Below are 18647 nucleotides of genomic sequence, written 5' to 3'. Positions count from 1 at the left end.
AGCGGCCATCGCTGTCGCTATAACGCAAACTACAGCCAAAGTAATAATCACAGATTTGCAGCAGGCGTTCCGTAACTTCTCGTGCTGTCGAATTCACCGGATGACATGTCAAATAAATCAACTGCCGAAATATACCAGACTGATACATTATGATAATGTCGGTAGTTGCCAACTCCGCCGTACCGGGTGCGTATTTCCAAACACTTGGCTGTACAGAGTACCCACGTGACAGGTCTTTTCGTGCTATGGATAACAGTAACGCGTCCCGGGCAACGAAACCATTCATCTAATGGCCCGAGAGTTATCTCTCCAGGACCCGGGAAGCGGGAAGGATAGGCAGATCCCGTTGATCTCGCATCCCGCGCAAACACAGCACTTTAAATTAAAATGTACCAGCTACCCTGCACCGCATTAAAACCTAACGAAAGGGAAGGAACACAAGCTCCGTGCACTCCTGCCAAATACCTTCCCCTACTCCAGTAAAGGCGAAATATTGCCCCACACCGTATATTCCCCGCTATGACTCTTCTGCGAAGCCCCAGGGACGCTCTTTCGCACTGTAGGGGCAGCGCCCACGCCCCACTACATTTGTGCAATCCCTCGAATTCTTACAAACGTTGGGAGAGAGCTCTTACCAGCTCCGACTTCAATAATATGCGCCTGCTGGTGTTGGGGGTTGTTGAGGCTGGAAGAGCACAAAGGATTTTGGAAGAACCCCTCAAGCGGGACTTTTCCCCATCGCTTTTTGCAGTAAACTTGTTCACTCTCTCTCCTCACATGCGGCCACACACACGTGCACGCACTCTGTAAGTGCTATTTTCGCTATGAGATGTGTGAAAACTTGTACAGTCATGGACTAATTGTTGCATTCGCCGCCCACCGAGTCACCATACGTGGCAGAGAGACGCAGACGCTACCTCGTACCCACGGAAGAGAGCCCCCATCCCCGCCACCTGCCATTCACAACCGGGCTGCGGCCACTGGTGATGATATTGGAAACCGGCCACCGCAGTATCGTGCGCCACCCGGCGGCATAAACAGAACTACATTACACAACACAACACCCCCCTCCCCAAAAAAGGGGCCGCACACCGTCACACAACACAACATCCCCTCCTCCCAAAAAGGGGCACGCACAGTCACTGCATTGTCTCATAAGTCATATCTCTGGTGGATCGCCGTAGAGCCTAACTTTCAGCACTTGTCTCGGTCCCTCCCGACACGTTCATTGTTACACTCATGTCCGTGACATCAGCACTCGGCACACCAGTACTTGCAGTTGAAGTTGGAACTGCCGTTCTGTCGGTGCTGGCCGGGGTATTAAGTGGCTGGAACATCTGGGCACTCCGGGGCTGTGCTGCGGTGGAGCCGGGAGTCCCAGGGGAAACGCAGGTTGCCTCTGTCGCAGGATTCCAGGCTGCAGTGTATGGAATCAGCCGCTCATGATTCCAAACGCGACCGTCGCTCAGCTCGTACGTGTCCTCATGTTGGCGCCGAACCACGGTGAAAGGAGGTGACTACGATGGGGAACCCTTTGGCACATGTGCCGGTAGCTTAATCCGAGCTGCTTGTCCTGCGCTCAATGGCGAATGTTTGGCTGCACGACGTCGATCCGTATAGCGCTTGCTTGCAAGCTGTTTCCGAGTTACCCTTTACTTGACGGCTTGAAGCTCCACGCCTCCGACCTCAGGAACACTTCCAGTCGGTCCTGCAGCGAGATCGAGTCTGGTCCTTGGGTGACGGCCGTGTAGAACAGTATGTTTCTGACCCGTAGTTGCATGCGGGGTGCAGTGGTAGATACCAAGGTACTCTGTGACAGCCTCCTTTAGTGGGCGGTGTTCCTCCAGACACACCTGAACGTAGTCCTTTAACACACGATTAAAACGTTCCACTTGTCCGTTGGACTGTGGATGATAGACTGCCGAGAATGTGTGGTGGATACCTCTATTGCGCAAGAATTCTTCAAACTCGACGGATGGAAATTGTGGTCCATGGTCACTCACTATCTCCTTCGGATAGCCTTCACGGCTAAATATACTCCGCAAAAAGGACGTGGTCGTCGCTGAAGTGACATTGGAGGTGAACCCTACTTCTGGCAATTGCTGAAGTAGTCTACTAAAGTAATGGCAAAACGACAGTCCTGAGGAGCCCTTGCGAAAGGACCAACGATGTCGATGCTTATCTTCTCCCATGGTGCTGAAGGAAATGGTACCGGCTGCATTAGCGGCACAACTGGTTTTGCTGATTTGTCAACAGACTGACAAACGACACAAGACTTGATCAGCTGTTCGACGTGCTTGTTCATTCCAGGCCACCAGTATTTTTCTCGGAGTCGTTGCTTTGTACGCGTGATGCCTGGGTGTGATTCATGGGCGATATCCAGAAGTCTGCTCACCAACGAAGAAGGTACCACGAACTGTTCCCCTCGGAACAGCAGGTCATTCTTCACTGACAGTTCGTCCCGAACCCTGCAGAAAGGCATTGCTTCTGGAGACAGCGTCTTGGCTAATGGCCACCTGGACGTTGTCCACTGCATCACTTGGCAAAGTACAGAATCCTGCGCAGTTGCAGTTACAGATTCCTCGTGAGTTAAACATGAAGAAACAAAGCAAACAGCATCTTCCGGCTCCGGACGGGCTCCATACTTCTCCTGCGGTAACCGGGAAAGGGCACCTGCAAACAGTGTTTTCACTGCCCTTCTTGTATTCTATTGTGTAGTTGTATGCCAGCAGTCTGGCATGCCATCTGGCAATCCTGAAAGGTTGACGGCCCGCTCCATTTGCACCGAGCAGCGTCACCAGTGCCTGATGGTCTGTACGTAACGTGAAGTGCCTGCCCTAAAGGTACCTTTTCCAGTGCTCACATGCGCACATGCAGGCTAGTGCTTCCAGTCGCCTACAGAGTACTTGGCTTCAGCCGGTGTTAGGCGCCTTGATGCAAAAGCGATGGTATGCAAGTCATCACCCTTCTGTTGCTGGAGTACAGCTCCTATGCCAGCCAAAAGCATCTGTTGAACCACTATTTCCAGAGCAGGGTCAAAAAGCTGTAAGCAGTTACTTGTCAAGAGGAGCTTCAGCTGGTCAAAACAGGCTTGCCTTTCCGGCGTCCAAGCGAAACCTACTCTCTTCCGTAACAGCTGTCGTAGAGGCTCAACGAGATTAGCATAGTGCGGTATGAATTTTGCATAATACCCAACCATGCCAAGGAAAGAGCGCAATGTTGCGACATTTGTCGGGGCTGGAACTGTCTGGATGGCCTCTACATTGCTCACAAGTGGGCGAACCACTTCTTCGGTCACTCTGTGACCCAAAATGTCAAGCTCCTTCACTCTGAAAATGCACTTGTCATTCAGTTTTAGCCCAGCATGGGCAATGCACTTCAAAACCTGCCGAAGGCGGCGTCGTGCTCTTCCTTTGTGCACCCAAACACACCAATGTCGTCAATGTAGCAGAGAGTATTTCTGCAGCCTTGTAAGATTGTAGTCATCATTCTGTGGAAAGCAGCTGGTGCCGGAGCGAGTCCAAAACAGACACGCTTGTACCTGTACAGCCCATGCTGTGTGATGAAAGCAGTCAGGTCCCTGCTGTCTGGGCTAAGAATCAATTGATGATAGGCCGAGGCCAAATCCAGTCTTGAAAAGAACTTTGCACCATGCAGCTTGTGTAGCAACTCTTCAGTGTGGCGAAGGGGAAAGGAGTCCACAATGATTGCTTTGTTAGGCTCCCGCAGGTCTACACATATCCTAATTTTCCCGTTCTTTTTCCTCGTTACAACTATTGGGGAGACCCAAGGGGAACTGTCAATTTTCTCAATCACATCTGCCTGTTCTAGCCGATTCAGTTCAGCTTCCACAGATTCCTTCACCGCAAACGGCAAGCGTCGTAGTTTAGCGCTTACAGGAGCAACACCCTTGCGTATCTTGACTTTATGCACGAAGCCCTTTGCAAGACCGAAATTCCCGTCAAACAGGTCAGATAACTGGGATAGCAGATCAGGAGAGAGCCCTTCCGGTTTAGAAGAAGTGTGGAAGCAGCTTAGTGACGTACCATTTGTCTGTAGTTGCAGTGTGTTGATGGCGTCGATGCCCAGGAGCTTTGTGCCTTGTGGTACCACGTAGAAAACAAGTTGAGCATGCCGGTTCCGATACTGGACTGGAGTGGCGAAGCATCCTTGAATGTTGATTTTTCTGCGTGAAAAATCGAGCAATGTCGCCGATGTTGGCTGGAGTGGTGGTGGAGGCCTCAGTTTTCTGTACCTGTCAGCAGCAAGAATTGAAACTGCAGAAACCGTGTCCATGAGGAAATCGACGAGAGTTTCTTGAACCTGTACTTGTATGCGCACTCCGGTGCTCTGTTCCCCGTTAAGTTGCAGTACGCTGAGAGCTGTTGGATCGTGGTGCTGGACTTCTTGAACAGCGAGGGACTCCTTGCTACGCTTCTCGCTACGACAGACTCTCTCGAAATGGCCTACCTTGCCGCAGTTGTTGCAGGTCTTGTTCCTTGCTTTGCCTATACTGGAATTGGCTAAGTGTTTCGCAGAGCCGCAGCGAAAGCAAGTCCTACTATTTTGTCCCGACGAGTACGTTCGGCTGGCCCTGGCGCCAAAAGCTTATCCACTTTTTGCACTTACCCTGCAGGGCTAGCTGATGACAACTCCTTGGAATATTTTGCAGCTTCTTCGATACTCCGAGCAATTGTGAGGGCTCTGTACAACGTCAATGAGGAGCCTTCCAAAAGTAGCCGCTCCCGAAGTACGGGGTTGCTCGTCTTAACGACGAGTTGGTCGCGTATGAACTCGTCGACCCTGTCATTAAAGGCGCAGGAAAGTGAAAGCTCTCGCAGCGAAGAAACAAACCTGTCCGCGGTCTCACCCGGCAACTGAACGCGTTGACCAAACCGCTGGCGTTCAATGACAACGTTAGTACTTGCTGCGTAGTAGGCCTCGAGCGTCTGTAGAGCAGTCTTGAATTCGTCGTCGTCCACCGTAGGTTGCTTCTCTGGTAGCGTGTAGTAGATTCGTTGTCCCTCGACCCCCAGGCAATGTAGAAGGAGCGCCTTGCGGCGTGCTGGCAGGTACGCGTCGCTTGCCGACGCTACGAGATAGTTCTCAAACATCCGACGCCATTGCGTCCACGGTATGGCGGGCTTTCCCGGTGTTGGTAGAAACGGCGGCGGCGGCGTCAGTGCCATTGAAAAAGATTGCAATATGCCGTACTTGAGTAGTGACGTGGCGTTCCGCCTGCAGCCGAAAAGGGTTACCTCGTCGCCATTTTATTGTATCCGTTGCCCACCGAGTCACCATACGTGGCAGAGAGACGCAGACGCTACCTCGTACCCACGGAAAAGAGAGCCCCCATTCCCGCCACCTGCCATTCACAACCGGGATGCGGCCACTGATGATGATATTGGAAACCGGCCACCCCAGTATCGTGCGCCACGCGGCGGTATGAACAGAACCACACCACACAACACAACACTAATGAACGCGAACCCCAAAATATGAACCAGAATACACAAATAGCGATATCTCTATCCATGCAGATAAAGTCGACGCGTGCATTAATCACGGTAACAAAGCTGGGAAGTCTGGTTTTTCAAATATGCTAATAGTGCCGGTAACAAAGCTGGGAAATCTGGTTTTTCAAATCTGCTAATAGTGCGCCATTATTCGGCCTCCGGGAATAGCATTTTCTGATTTTGCGTGTTCTGGTTTATACTTTCGTGTTCCACATTATGCAGCCCCTTATCAATTTGCTTTATGTAGGCTGCTTATAAACGGGATGTATTATTATCGCCGCATTATCTACCCCCACTGCGGGCTTTTACCCTGCAGTCGGAATAGATGGGCTGGTGATGATGATGATGATGATGATGAACATGTGCGAGTCTACGTAGCAACGTGGTCGCTACGTATTTCTATAGATCAGTAATCCAGTTCTCCATTAGCTCTTGGTCAGCGGAGTGTCCATCTGTGTTCCATTATAATGCTTCCAACAATATTTCCTGCTGTTCATTGCTATCACATCCAGATATATCGCGTCGTGCTATATTTGGCGCTCACGTTTCTTATCTTATTTCGTTGTTTGATGAAACTGCGAATCCAGTGGCCTAATGACCCATCGAGTTTCAACTTGCCTGAAATGATCTTGCCGGGCTTGCCGCACTCCACGTAAGAATGACTTTGCTTGGGTCCACCAATTCCGCTGTGAAGTCAACGGGTGCTGTGAGGGATGATGGCGAGGAAAGAAAAGAAAGTTACAAACGCTCTTTCCTGAAAACTACAGTCCAAATAACTTTCCTGGAAACAATATTTTCTGGGTCAGCTCTTGTTTTTTGTATCGCTTACACAATAACATTTGCCAAAGTAAACTGTACGCAGCGCTTTGTTTGACTGTCCATTGCATTCGTTGCTCCCTAATTTCAGTCTTGTAACCCTGGAAACACCATGCTTCATTATTCGTAAACAACACTTGTATTAAAATGAATCTTTGAACCTTTCTACACCGTTTGAACCATGGCCAGGATCTCAAGTAGGGTTTCTGCAGCATTTTCTCCGTTCATCAAAGGAAATTGCTATCTCGACTTTTCCTTCATAGCCATAAGTGCTGAAGCGGTCATACTTATTTGCTTTGCGTTTCGATTGATTAAATTTTGTTTCAAACTGCTCTCATTTCATTGTTACTTGCCTAGTGGAGTTGTTTCCACTTTCACCGGCGTCTCTGGTCCCACGTACACTTCACCGTTGTCACCGAGGCCACGTGCACTGGCGAATACAGTGTACTCACGGCCTGGCTTCAACAAAAGCGTGACATTTACGCCACGATTTCTCTTCGTCTCGTTGGCAGCCATGGCAGGAATTGAAATCTCCAGTCCAGCCTGTCCTTCTTCCTCCGCGGGTTCCCAGCGAAGGTGAAAGCTCAGCGGCTTCGAATTCCATGCCACGGGTTCGAAGATGGAAAGCGGCAGCTGGCCGCTCTGTTTGGACGTGGCGTTAGTTGGCAACACCATGAGAGCGGTTGGGGCACCTGGCGCTGAAACAAAAGCGCGCGCTTTTCAAACGAATTGCGTATCGATTGGAGGCGACGCCGTGTAGAAGTGACACAGTAGATGCCGTGTTTTTGTTTCCGCGAAACCCGAGATGAACTCTCTAATGCTTAGGCTCGTGGAAAGGGTCGTTGCAGCAGATGACTCCAATGAGAATGTGGATCCTACCCCATATTTTGATGCATATATTCAAGTTTAATAATCACCGTCTCTTTCAGTGGTGATGGGGCAGTAATAATGAAAGTCAACCGTATTATAACGCATAGAACAAGACACATGGGGTATTAAACATGGAGGTTATCTCTGCTTAATCCGTCGGCAGCTTTAAGTACATAAAGTTCACGGAAATTTGCAACTTTAAAATCTAAGCGAAGTGCAACAAGGAATGACTGCAGTTGTGCTTCTTTTTTTGCTCATCAGGAACACGCAGTTTGTTTCAATCTGCACAACTTTTTCCTCCACATGCATCCTTACCTCCGGCTGGCGTTCGCATGCTTATCCTGGCTGGCTTGCCGAGCTTCTCCGTGTCAATCACCGAGCCATTCAGCACGTAGAAGGGCTTTAGCATAATCTCGTACTCAGTGTAGGGTCGCAATAAGGCGGGGCAAAAGTGGGTGTCGTCTTTTGACAGCGTTGTCTGGAACGTGTGCACGTCCGAGACGCTTCGAAAATGGAAACCACCTAGTTCGGCTGGCTTGCTGCCCTTAGACCACGTCCAGGAGAAAATCAGCGATCCGTTGGGGAAGGTCTGGCTAGCGAGCTGGACGGTGTTTTCCAGGAGGTACTTGGGAGCTGAGAATTGTACAAAAAATGACGGCACTAAGGATAAACGTAACGCATATCTGCATCTTTGAGGCAGAAGTTGTACAAGACACCTTAGAGGGAAACAGGTTATGCCAGTTATGCAGAATCAAGGTTGGTATCGCTTAAGGTAGAATGGTAAGGTATCGCTAGTGAAACCTCGGAGGAACGAAGTCAACGGGACGCCACAAATCAATTAATGAAATAACCTTGGAATATAATCTTAAAAATACCCTTAAAAATAATCTTAAAAATACCAGGGGCATCTGAATTTCTCCGATATTCTGGGAAATTAGAAAAGCATGGCTTTGCAAAAACGAGGTTCGACTACTACCTCCGCTACCAGCTGTTGGTCCTTCTAGGCATTGCGAAAGGCTTTCGAGTACGCTTCTAATTGCTAGCTTCTGCCATGGTCAGCTCTCTTTGCACACTGCGTCCAAGTATGTAATCTCTCGGCTGTGGACGTTTCAATGAGTGTTCAGTACGGTATTGGTATGGTGCACCGCTTGCCTGCTATAGACATCAGCTGTGTGGGACAGTCCCACATCTTCCTCTTAATTTTAATTCACTGCGCTTGAAAAACGTTTGTCCTCGTGTCATAATTTGCTAACTTGAATTCATTGGGTCCGAAAATAGGCAATTGTTTTCTAGGCCACGTTTGTTTTTTTCTGGTTAGTGGTACATCGCTTGGCCGTGCTTGGCCGTGGACTACTTTGAAGCAATAAGAGCACTGCTCTCAAATATCTGAGACAGACAACCAATTTTTATGGAGCGCATGTCCTCCAGCTCATATGAAAGCCATCGTTTTATATAGTGGGATAACCGGAACAGATTTCTAAATAAAGAGGCGGAAAACATTTTTAATTTTTACTAAAATTTGTGCAATCGGAAAGGTGGCGGCGGGTACTGCTTAAACGTGACACTACCTTACGTGTGCAAATAACTCTGTCGATTTCAAAGCGTGAACCAAACACCGCATGAAGGAATAGGTAAGGTTGCACATTATTGTTGTTTAAGCCGGAGACAAGTTTTTAAATACCTCTTTTAACCTCACGTGCGGTTAAAAGCATGTCGCAGCGGTTCCAGCATGGCTCACAGCTATGGTTTTCAGCATTCATTTTGGGGGGACGTGCATGGCTGGTAGACCTAAAAATTGCGATTTCATTTCATTTCATTCATTTAATTCTTTATTTCTTCAAAGATGGGTGTACAGAAGACTGAAGACTGGAGAGATCATCTGGGCCCTTAGCAATAATGCTAGTACCGGGCCCATGCAGTTAATACATTTATAACATTGCAAGCACTCAGTTACACTGCGTGTAGAAACGAAAGAATACAAAGAAAAGCAGAATATAGCATATGCAAAATATACGGTTTATAGCAGGGCACATGAAGAAAGTATCTTGTCAACAAAATGAAACAGTACGCGCATGCAGAGTTCATCAGATATTAAACAAAGGAATTATGCCAGAAAACATATAATTGAAAACACGGTATGAAAAATCAATGATTTTTTGCGTACACAGCTGATTATAAAGAAAAGTTCCGGTGATTAAATAAGCGACGTAAGCTCCTTACATAGTACGTACTTTTTGAGTGCACTGGAAAAATTTTGACTGTCGTTTTAGGGCGCAATCAGCAAAACCGTTTCGGGTTAAGCTGTTGTAAGTGATGCCCTTTGACTTGGAATAGAGAAAATATACTGGACAAAAGTCGGGTAGTCTGTCCTTTAATTTTTATCATCTTTAAGACTTAACGTTCGAGTAGGTATACTAGGTTGATCGACGAGACCTTTAAACCTTTACGGTTCTCAAAGTGAAATGTTTTCTACCAATCACGGCATACTATCTATGTACTTGCCCATGTTGCTGGTTTCAATCTTTACCGACGTCTCGGGTCCCACCAGGACCTCTCCATAGTCTCCCAGGCCACGTGCACTGGCGAACACGGTGTACTCTTGACCAGGACTTAGTGACAAGGTGACGTTAAGGTTGTAGTTTGTGGGCGTCGTTCCCGAAGCTAAGTACGGAAACGTGAAGCCCCGTCCGGCCGTCTGTCCCTCCACCGCAGGCTCCCAGCGTAGGTGGAAGCCCAAAGGCTTGCTGTTCCACACTTGCGGTCCGGTGACTGCAAGAGCCAACTCGCCCCACCTGTTCGGCTGGTCAACCGTTGGTGGCAAGGGCACAATCTTCGTAGGTGCGCCCGGAGCTGCGAAATTGAACGCTTTTACACTTGTTGTCAACGCCAATTTCCAGAACCTGTGAGGTGGCAACATGTGACAGGCACTTTGAAACTTCAATGGCCTCGCACTATAAGAACTGCATTGGGTTTCAACAATCACCTAAGCACTTGAGGAACAGCGTTGTGACCGGTGTACGCAGGCAGGTGCAGTATCGGTTGAACGAGGGTGTCGTTATGACGCGATGGCTGGAAACTATAATCTGAGCAATCAGTTTGAAAGTGTGTACTTTTTGCGGTACGAAATTCCGCTGGTGAAAGCAGTCTGGACATGAAAAGTATCGTGTTGTGAGCGTCTAAAGCACGAGCAAAGCGTGCGAATTTGGCTGATCCTACATGTCGCAAGACCGAAGGATTCGACGCCAACGCATTTCTAAGGCCCACTAATCGACCCTGTTAATACTTTTCGCACTTTGTGTTCGTTACTCTGAACGACTGGTAATTAAATACATACGTTAAGTCTGTCAACTTGCTTCTTGTTACTAACTAACTACACGTTCTGCTTTATCGGGCCAAACGCTTTTGCGTGGCGGAAAGACGTAGCCTGGAAGCACAGAATGGCGCCTTACTGAAGGACATGTTTACGAAGAAAATTATCGCAAGCCGCATCGCGCTTGTAACTCAATAAAAGCATACGTGACAGGAATGATCAGGAACACCTGCAAACTCAAATGCATCACAAAAGGCGCCGCGAACATCTCGGCAACCTCCGCACAGCAAGAGTGGTACTTCCCTCCCATCTAAATTCAAGTCAAGAAGACACGCTGCATATATTAGACAGGCGCAGACATTGTCCCTCCCCTGTAATCTGTTCCTCCACTGCACACAGAAGTCACCAGGCCGTCCGCACTGTCAGTTATGCGGTGGCTATCCGGAAAATGAACATACATACTGCCGCTGTGTACGGGCGACCTCGTCTTCCACATTTCTTTCGACCAACCCCTTCCCCCCTGATGTTCCCTACTCGGGGTCTAGCTGGGCCGCTCCACCCGAAAACCTACGGGCAGCCCTGTGGTACCTCTCGGCTGCCCGCATTGAAACTCTTTGTGCACCTCCGCCAAGCCCGCCACCGTCGGAAGACCGTGTGACACCCCCCTCCTCCGAGGACTGATAACTTCGCGGCTCGGACTTGAGCTGCAGAATAAAGTTTCATCTCTCTCTCTCTCTCTCTCTCTCTCTCTCAAACGCTTACCCAATGCCGGAGTCCGTACCGTGAGTATGGCCGCCTTCCCCAGAGTACCCTCGGATGCCGGGAGTCTGATTCGGAAAGGGTGACGGTTCCACTCGTACATTGAGTAGAACGGCCTGAGAAGTATGTCGTACGTTGTGTATCCCCTCAGCTGGTGAGGAGTGTAGTCCAATCGCCCCGATGACAATGTCTCCCGAAATGTCCCTTCCGTGGAATTCGCGTGAAAGTAGTATCCGGCCAAGTAAGACGATTCGTCGTTGCTCCATGTCCAGGTGAAGCGCACCGACCCGTTGGCGAGGTTCTCGCTTCTCAACTCGAGTGTCTTCGTCCGAAATTGATGAGGTGCTGTAAGAGATGAATTAAAACAACAATGCCAGCTGATAGGGCAGTCTGAAGCCACCCTTCCTCGCTAGTGACTCGCAGCACGCGATACAACATGACAAGAGAAGAGAAGAACGTGTGTCTTTTCTTGGCTTGGTGCTCGCGCGCGCATTCTTTCCAAGTAGAAAACCACTAATTCGGGAAGCTGTGTCCTCTTACGCAATTATTCAGGGTGGTTCAGCTAGCTATAGGACCAAGCATAAAAGCGACCAAAGATGATATTTTTACCAAACACGTGTACACCATAATTAACAAACACGCTGTGGGCAGTTGTATCACTTCTAATGATTTCGAGCTATATATTCACCTTAATAATGTGAAACAACCACTCCGTCACCAGTGACTGCAGCGGAAGTATTTTAGTTACCAGGGGTATTCCGCAGGGAAAACCGAGTGTAGGATTATCCCCGAGGTTTACTTTCACGGGCAAGTCTACTCTGTGCTCTAAATAAACCGCACCAAACACAAACGAACGTCCGCTGGAGTGCCTCGTTGTACAAGCGTCTAGCTTCTTGATGGTCTTTTCCCCTTTGACGTCGTTGTGCATCGTTCGCGCGCGTACCCGCTGTTTTATCGGTAACGGCACGTGCGACTATCGGGCGTTCTGTAAAGCTTTGAATAGTAACAGCTGTGTGTAGGGACTTTTCAATGCTAGCGCTGATGCTGCTTCTTATGTGTAGCCGAGGCCGGGCGAAAAAAGAATGCCGCGTATCTGATCTCTTCGCTGCAAATGGCGAGGCGATTCCACCGCCTCTGCCACTTAACGCCTCTGTCACCCTCTAACTTGACAATCTTAGTGCTCCTTTTTCCTCTCCCTATTCTTCATGTTTAATGCGAAAAATTTGTTCTAAAGCCCAACTAAAGATGTACAAAGATTCACAAATGGCGAAGGAAAACGAAAAGAAGCCGACGATGATGCCCCCAAATCCAAGAACTGTAGTCCGGTGGACGTCCTAGTGGGGACCCACACTGCAGAGCTGGAGGTATTGGTGCAGAGTGTCTGCCAAAGCAGAGCAGGTTCAAATGAAGTGCTCGGCCATGGCGTTGGCAAGAAGAGTGCGGGAAAAAGCGGCAGGCGTCCGAAAAATGAACACGGTAGTCTACAGGCAAAATGCTGCAGGTGCCGCTTATTAAAGCGCCACACCCAGGTGTGACACTACAAAAGGTGAGGCCGCGGGGAGATCCCATCCACACTTGAGAATGAGAGCACGTGTGGATCTCCGTAATAAATCTTTCTGTGCTTGAAGCTGTAGCGATGCGTGACTGGTTGGGTGTGAGAGAGCGGAAAGGTAGACTCGGTTGGTTGGCAAAGCTTGCCGAACTTCGGGCTTAGTGAAGACTTTGACATGTCCATTCAATACGCATCTGAGAAGATAAATTGTCGAGAGTATCTTGTATTGTGGTTGTCTTCATCACCGAATGGTTAATGACCTCCAGGGAAGTCCGCTCTCCCTGAATCGACTGATAATACCAGGAAGCATAGATAAAAGAAAGCTGCAAGGGGAAACACGCCAACAGAGGAGCCACGTTGGTTGTAGCTCCACCGCTTTTGCCAGCGATGCATGCGATGAGGTGAAGAAGTTGAGTGTACTTCTGTTCTATTATCTGATGCAGGGGTCCACTGGATCCATTCGCATGGAGGACGAGTGCATGAATGGAGTCTACTGCTGGTACACGACCGCCACAGAAGCAGGGGCTATGACTGTAACCTGCAATGATATGGCTTCCATATGCATTGGGAACATAAATAAGAGCAGTCTTTCAGGAGGACAGCGGCACTGACATCCGTGTACCACTTTCCAATTTTCAGTGCATTTTGACGCAGTATGAAGAGCAGAAAATTGATTAGGCAAGTTTTCGTGCGCAGACGATACCGTTACATAATCCGTGCATACGACTGTCTTGAGAATGAGTACAGATTGGGTATAGGGGTAGCAAGGCAACATCAAACAAAAGAGGCGCCAGCAATCAACCTTCCGGAACATCCTGGTGTGGTTCATAAGCGAAAAGCCACGAGATTATCGCACAAAGACGACACACAGAAAGAAAGGCAACCGGATGAGCGCAACTAGCAACTCATTCATACAAGGGCTAACGCCCCCAAATTTACGACAAAGTTGGCGCATACGCAGAATAAACATATGCAACACGCGAACCACCGCCATGTCCGACAAGAACGAATTTAACAAATCCGGCTCGCTTTGATATAATGTCAAGGACGTGTCACTAACGCAGTTGTGCGCATTATTTATCACAAAGGCTTCCATAATCTCCCGCGCAACAACGCTGCTGCCCTGGCAGGAATCTCAATGTCATGCAGTCGAGGCCTGCACCCGCTTTCTTTCACATTTTCTGCAATCCTCAGTCAAGACAGTTCTCCTAACATTATCTCCTAATGTGCTTAGATGCATATTACCAGCGAAAAAACAGACAGGGACGAGGAAAGAATCAGACGGGACACTCGCTAGACTTCAACTGAAAAGTTTACACAAGAAACACGTAATATAAGAAAATGCCAACAGACAAGGATGATAGACCTTGCAAGTGATAAAAACAAACAAAAGAGATAAAACCGTCCACAATCTTATATTCGTACGACCCACACAACCAAATTACATCCCGTGCATGCGGCCTTGCAAAAAATTCAGCTCTTTTGCCGTCAGAGCGATGGAACGCTTACTGATACAGTTAACTGCCTCCTTTTGAATATAGAAAGCCTCAGAAATTTCGCGCTTTGCTTGGTCGCGCCCGCTATCTAAGACACGTGTAGCGCCAAATGCTGGAACACAACCAGGACACCGCTTACAATGGTCGGCCAAGTGGCCCCCCCCCCCCCCCCCCCCCCAGAAAGCGATGAAACTGCAGCCCGATGCTCCCTCAGACGGTCATTTATACATCGCCCCGTTTGCCCTACATAGCATTTGCCGCAGGGCAAGGGAATGCTGTAAACAACGCCAGTTCTGCAGGGTACAAACCTGGTGGCATGCTTTATTGTGCAGCCTTGCCTCTTATCTTCATTGACAGCTGGGCACATCCGCAACAGCTTCCCAGGGGCAGTAGCCAGTACATTTACACCGCATTTTTTGCCCACTTTTTTCAAGCGGTGTGTGATCTGATGAGCATATGGTACTGCTACCCTCCGCAACCTAGGCTGGCTGTCGGCGTCTCCTTTTGGAGAACTAGTACCCGCCTTAACCTTTTTGATGAGGCTTTCAGCCACAGAGGCAACCAGTTCACGGGGGAACCCAGAACATGTCAGGCGGGCCACCTGCGCGTCCATACTTTCAGCAACTCTGTGGTGGCATGACTTGTCCAGGGAGCCGCGCAGACAGTTCATGCGCGGCTCCCTGGACAAGTCATGCCGCCACAGGGTTGCTGAAAGTATGGACGCGCAGGTGGCCCGCCTGACATGTTCTGGGTTCCCCCGTGAACTGGTTGCCTCTGTGGCTGAAAGCCTCATCAAAAAGGTTAAGGCGGGTACTAGTTCTCCAAAAGGAGACGCCGACAGCCAGCCTAGGTTGCGGAGGGTAGCAGTACCATATGTTCATCAGATCACACACCGCGTGAAAAAAGTGGGCAAAAAATGCGGTGTAAATGTACTGGCTACTGCCCCTGGGAAGCTGTTGCGGATGTGCCCAGCTGTCAATGAAGATAAGAGGCAAGGCTGCACAATAAAGCATGCCACCAGGTTTGTACCCTGCAGAACTGGCGTTGTTTACAGCATTCCCTTGCCCTGCGGCAAATGCTATGTAGGGCAGACGGGGCGATGTATAAATGACCGTCTGAGGGAGCATCGGGCTGCAGTTTCATCGCTTGCTGGGGGGGGGGGGGGGGGGGGGGCACTTGGCCGACCATTGTAAGCGGTGTCCTGGTTGTGTTCCAGCATTTGGCGCTACACGTGTCTTAGATAGCGGGCGCGACCAAGCAAAGCGCGAAATTTCTGAGGCTTTCTATATTCAAAAGGAGGCAGTTAACTGTATCAGTAAGCCTTCCATCGCTCTGACGGCAAAAGAGCTGAATTTTTTGCAAGGCCGCATGCGCGGGATGTAATTTGGTTGTGTAGGTCGTACGAATTTAAGATTGTGGACGGTTTTATCTCTTTTGTTTGTTTTTATCACTTGCAAGGTCTATCATCCTTGTCTGTTGGCATTTTCTTATATTACGTGTTTCTTGTGTAAACTTTTCAGTTGAAGTCTACCGAGTGTCCCGACTGATTCTTTCCTCGTCCCTGTCTGTTTTTTCGCTGGTAATATGCATCTAAGTCAACACCAACTAGCCCAACTTTCAGCCTTAATCCTAATGTGCGCTCATGCTCCCCTACACGACCATGCACGCAGCGCCCAATATGGCCAATATAGGCCTTTCTGAATGTCAGTAAAATTTCATAAAAAGCGCCTTCCGCGCATTTGACAAATGGCTTTGGATGCTTTTTGGCACATCCGCTCTACCTGGATTTCTCCTTTGCAGTGAGAGAACAAAGCTGACCCAGCTTCACAGGAGCAGAGAGCACCATAGCATCTCCATACCTATTCACTACATTTTTCAAATTGTGGGCTGCCTTGTGCAGGTTTGGTACCACCACTGGCTTCGCACCTTCCTCTAAGACCATTTCATGCGTTTTAAAGCAAAGCTTTATACCTGTACCAGCCAACGGTTCTTTCGTGGCGTGCGGGACAGGAAACTCCCAACGCGGCTGGGGAGGCAGAGGGCGCTTATCACTAACGGAGCAGAGTGTAGATGGCGCGGCGATAGGGTGCTATTACCCAGTGTTCCCCGTGCTCACCCCGGCGGGCGCGTCGGCGGGACCCTTCCGTCGGCTTTGTCGTCTGCTTTAGCGACGGTGTTGGACCTGTTCTGGCGCAGCTTCGCGTTCATTGCGAGCTCACTTCGTACGGCTTGATTAAATTGTTCGACAGCACCACCTGGGTAACCCGGACCTGGCGGAATTAAGTGGTCGTACGGCAAAGATACGTTAAGGATTGGTTTGCAGGGCGGGAAAACATAATGTACAGGCCACTTACAGACATCTGGCTGCTAGAGAAACGCCTCCTGTTGCACACTACTAGTCACGAGTGCGACTGCGTTGTATCATTTGCCGAATACCAATACGGTTGTGTTTTCACAGGTATTACAAAATACTAATGGAGCAACCGGTTCTGATAGATAGCGATTATAAAAGTTCCGTCAGCTTTCTCGCAATTCTCAAACTTACGAAACCATTTATTTTAAACCTGTACAAATGGAAATCACTAATCTCACATGCGGGGTTGTTTCGGTGATTGCGCTTGTGTCGTGCGGTGCTGTAGCCCCGAGCTAGCACATCAGGATGGCTACGTTCCGCTGTCTCACCCTTCGAAACACGCTCCTCTCCGTTTTCTTTCCTCCGGCGCACGGTCGGGCTACAGCGGCGGCGTCCGCCGCTCGATCCGGGCCGTGGCCGTCGCAGCTATGTTCGGGACGACGCCCCCACAAATCCAAGATAACGGCTGGCAGAACCTCCGGTTTCACTCTTTCCAGAGTCACGTGTGTGAATTCAAGCGACGTCACATGTTGGATTGTTGGGGGGTCGTTCACAGCTTTGCTTTCCAACCACCTTCACAGCGTGGATTGGAGCCAATTTTTCCCTTTCATCTTCAGCGGGAGTGTCTATCCTTCTGAAGTTCAGAAAACGAGCCGCGTATATGATGCCGCTTATAAGGAAAGCCGCTTATATGATGCCGCTTATATGGAGAGGGTCGAATACGCTGTAAAGAACGGAGGTAGCCTGAAAACAGTGAAGAGACGTCTTGGCGTGGGGAAAAATCAGATGTATGCACTTAAGGATAAGCAAGGCAATGTCATCACAAATAGGGATAAAATAGTCACAGTGGCCGAGGAGTTCTATAGGGATCTGTACAGTAGCGGGGACCTCCAGGATAATGCCGAACGAGACAGTAGTTCAGAGGAGATAGACATCCCACCAGTAACGACCGAAGAAGTAAGGAAGGCTTTGGAAGAAATGAAAGGGGGCAAAGCACCTGGCGAGGATCAGATAACAGCAGACCTCTTGAAGGATGGCGGAAAAATTGTACTTGGAAAACTGGCAAACCTGTATACGCAATGCCTAATGACCGCAATGGTACCGGAATCTTGGAAGAACGCGAACATCATCCTAATCCATAAGAAAGGCGACATGAAGAACTTGAAAAATTACTGGCCGATCAGCTTACTGTCAGTCGTCTACAAGGTATTTACCAAGGTAATCGCTAACCGGATTTCTGCAACCTTAGATTTTAGTCAACCTAAAGAACAAACAGGGTTCCGTAAAGGTTACTCAACAATGGACCATATTCACACGATCAATCAGGTGATAGAGAAGTGCGCTGAGTATCCTGAACCCCTATATATAGCCTTCATAGATTATATGAAAGCATTCGACTCGGTCGAAACCCTAGCAGTTATTAAGGCATTAAGGAACCAGGGAGTAGATGAGCATTATGTAAAAATACTAGAGAATATCTACAATGGGTCCACAGCTACCATCATACTCCATAAGGAGAGCAGTAAAATACCTATAAGGAAGGGCGTCAGACAAGGAGACACAATCTCTCCAATGTTATTCACAGCATGTGTACAAGAAGTATTCAGAACATTGGATTGGGAACAGGTGGGAGTAAGGGTTAATGGAGAATACCTCAGTAACCTCAGATTTGCTGATGACGTTGTCTTGCTAAGTAACTCGGGGGACGAATTGCAAAGCATGCTTTCCGCACTGGGCGAACAGAGTAGAACCGTGGGCCTGAAAATTAACACGCAGAAAACTAAAGTAATGATCAATAACCTTGGGACAGCACAGCGGTTTGAGATAGGTGGCGAGGCAGTGGAAGTAGTAAGCGAATATATCTACTTAGGCGAAGTTCTGACCATAGATCCCAACCATGAGGCGGAGATAATTAGAAGGATCAGAATGGGGTGGGGTGCATATGGCAGACATTCTCAGATAATGAATAGCAGCC

General features: G+C 48.9%; 1 protein-coding gene across 1 annotated transcript in view; it reads right to left on the bottom strand.

The window, feature by feature from the left end:
• Window positions 1–18647, bottom strand: part of LOC144177865 (uncharacterized) — a 51828-nt gene that overhangs the window by 25674 nt on the left and 7507 nt on the right. Inside the window, exons 4-8 of the mRNA XM_077705445.1 lie at window positions 11275–11616; window positions 9705–10052; window positions 7518–7835; window positions 6686–7030; window positions 6135–6220 (exon numbers count right to left, since the gene is read on the bottom strand). Of these exons, the coding sequence (XP_077561571.1) occupies window positions 6135–6220; window positions 6686–7030; window positions 7518–7835; window positions 9705–10052; window positions 11275–11616 (1439 nt within the window). The remainder of the gene's footprint in view (window positions 1–6134; window positions 6221–6685; window positions 7031–7517; window positions 7836–9704; window positions 10053–11274; window positions 11617–18647) is intronic.

The sequence above is a fragment of the Haemaphysalis longicornis genome, unplaced genomic scaffold (genome assembly GCF_048455015.1).
Source record: "Haemaphysalis longicornis isolate Haplotype H1 unplaced genomic scaffold, Haemaphysalis longicornis Haplotype H1 scaffold_33, whole genome shotgun sequence".
Classification (NCBI taxonomy): Eukaryota; Metazoa; Arthropoda; class Arachnida; order Ixodida; family Ixodidae; genus Haemaphysalis; species Haemaphysalis longicornis.
The sequence above is the reverse complement of the archived record's forward strand: the minus strand, read 5'-3'. Positions and strand labels throughout refer to the sequence as shown.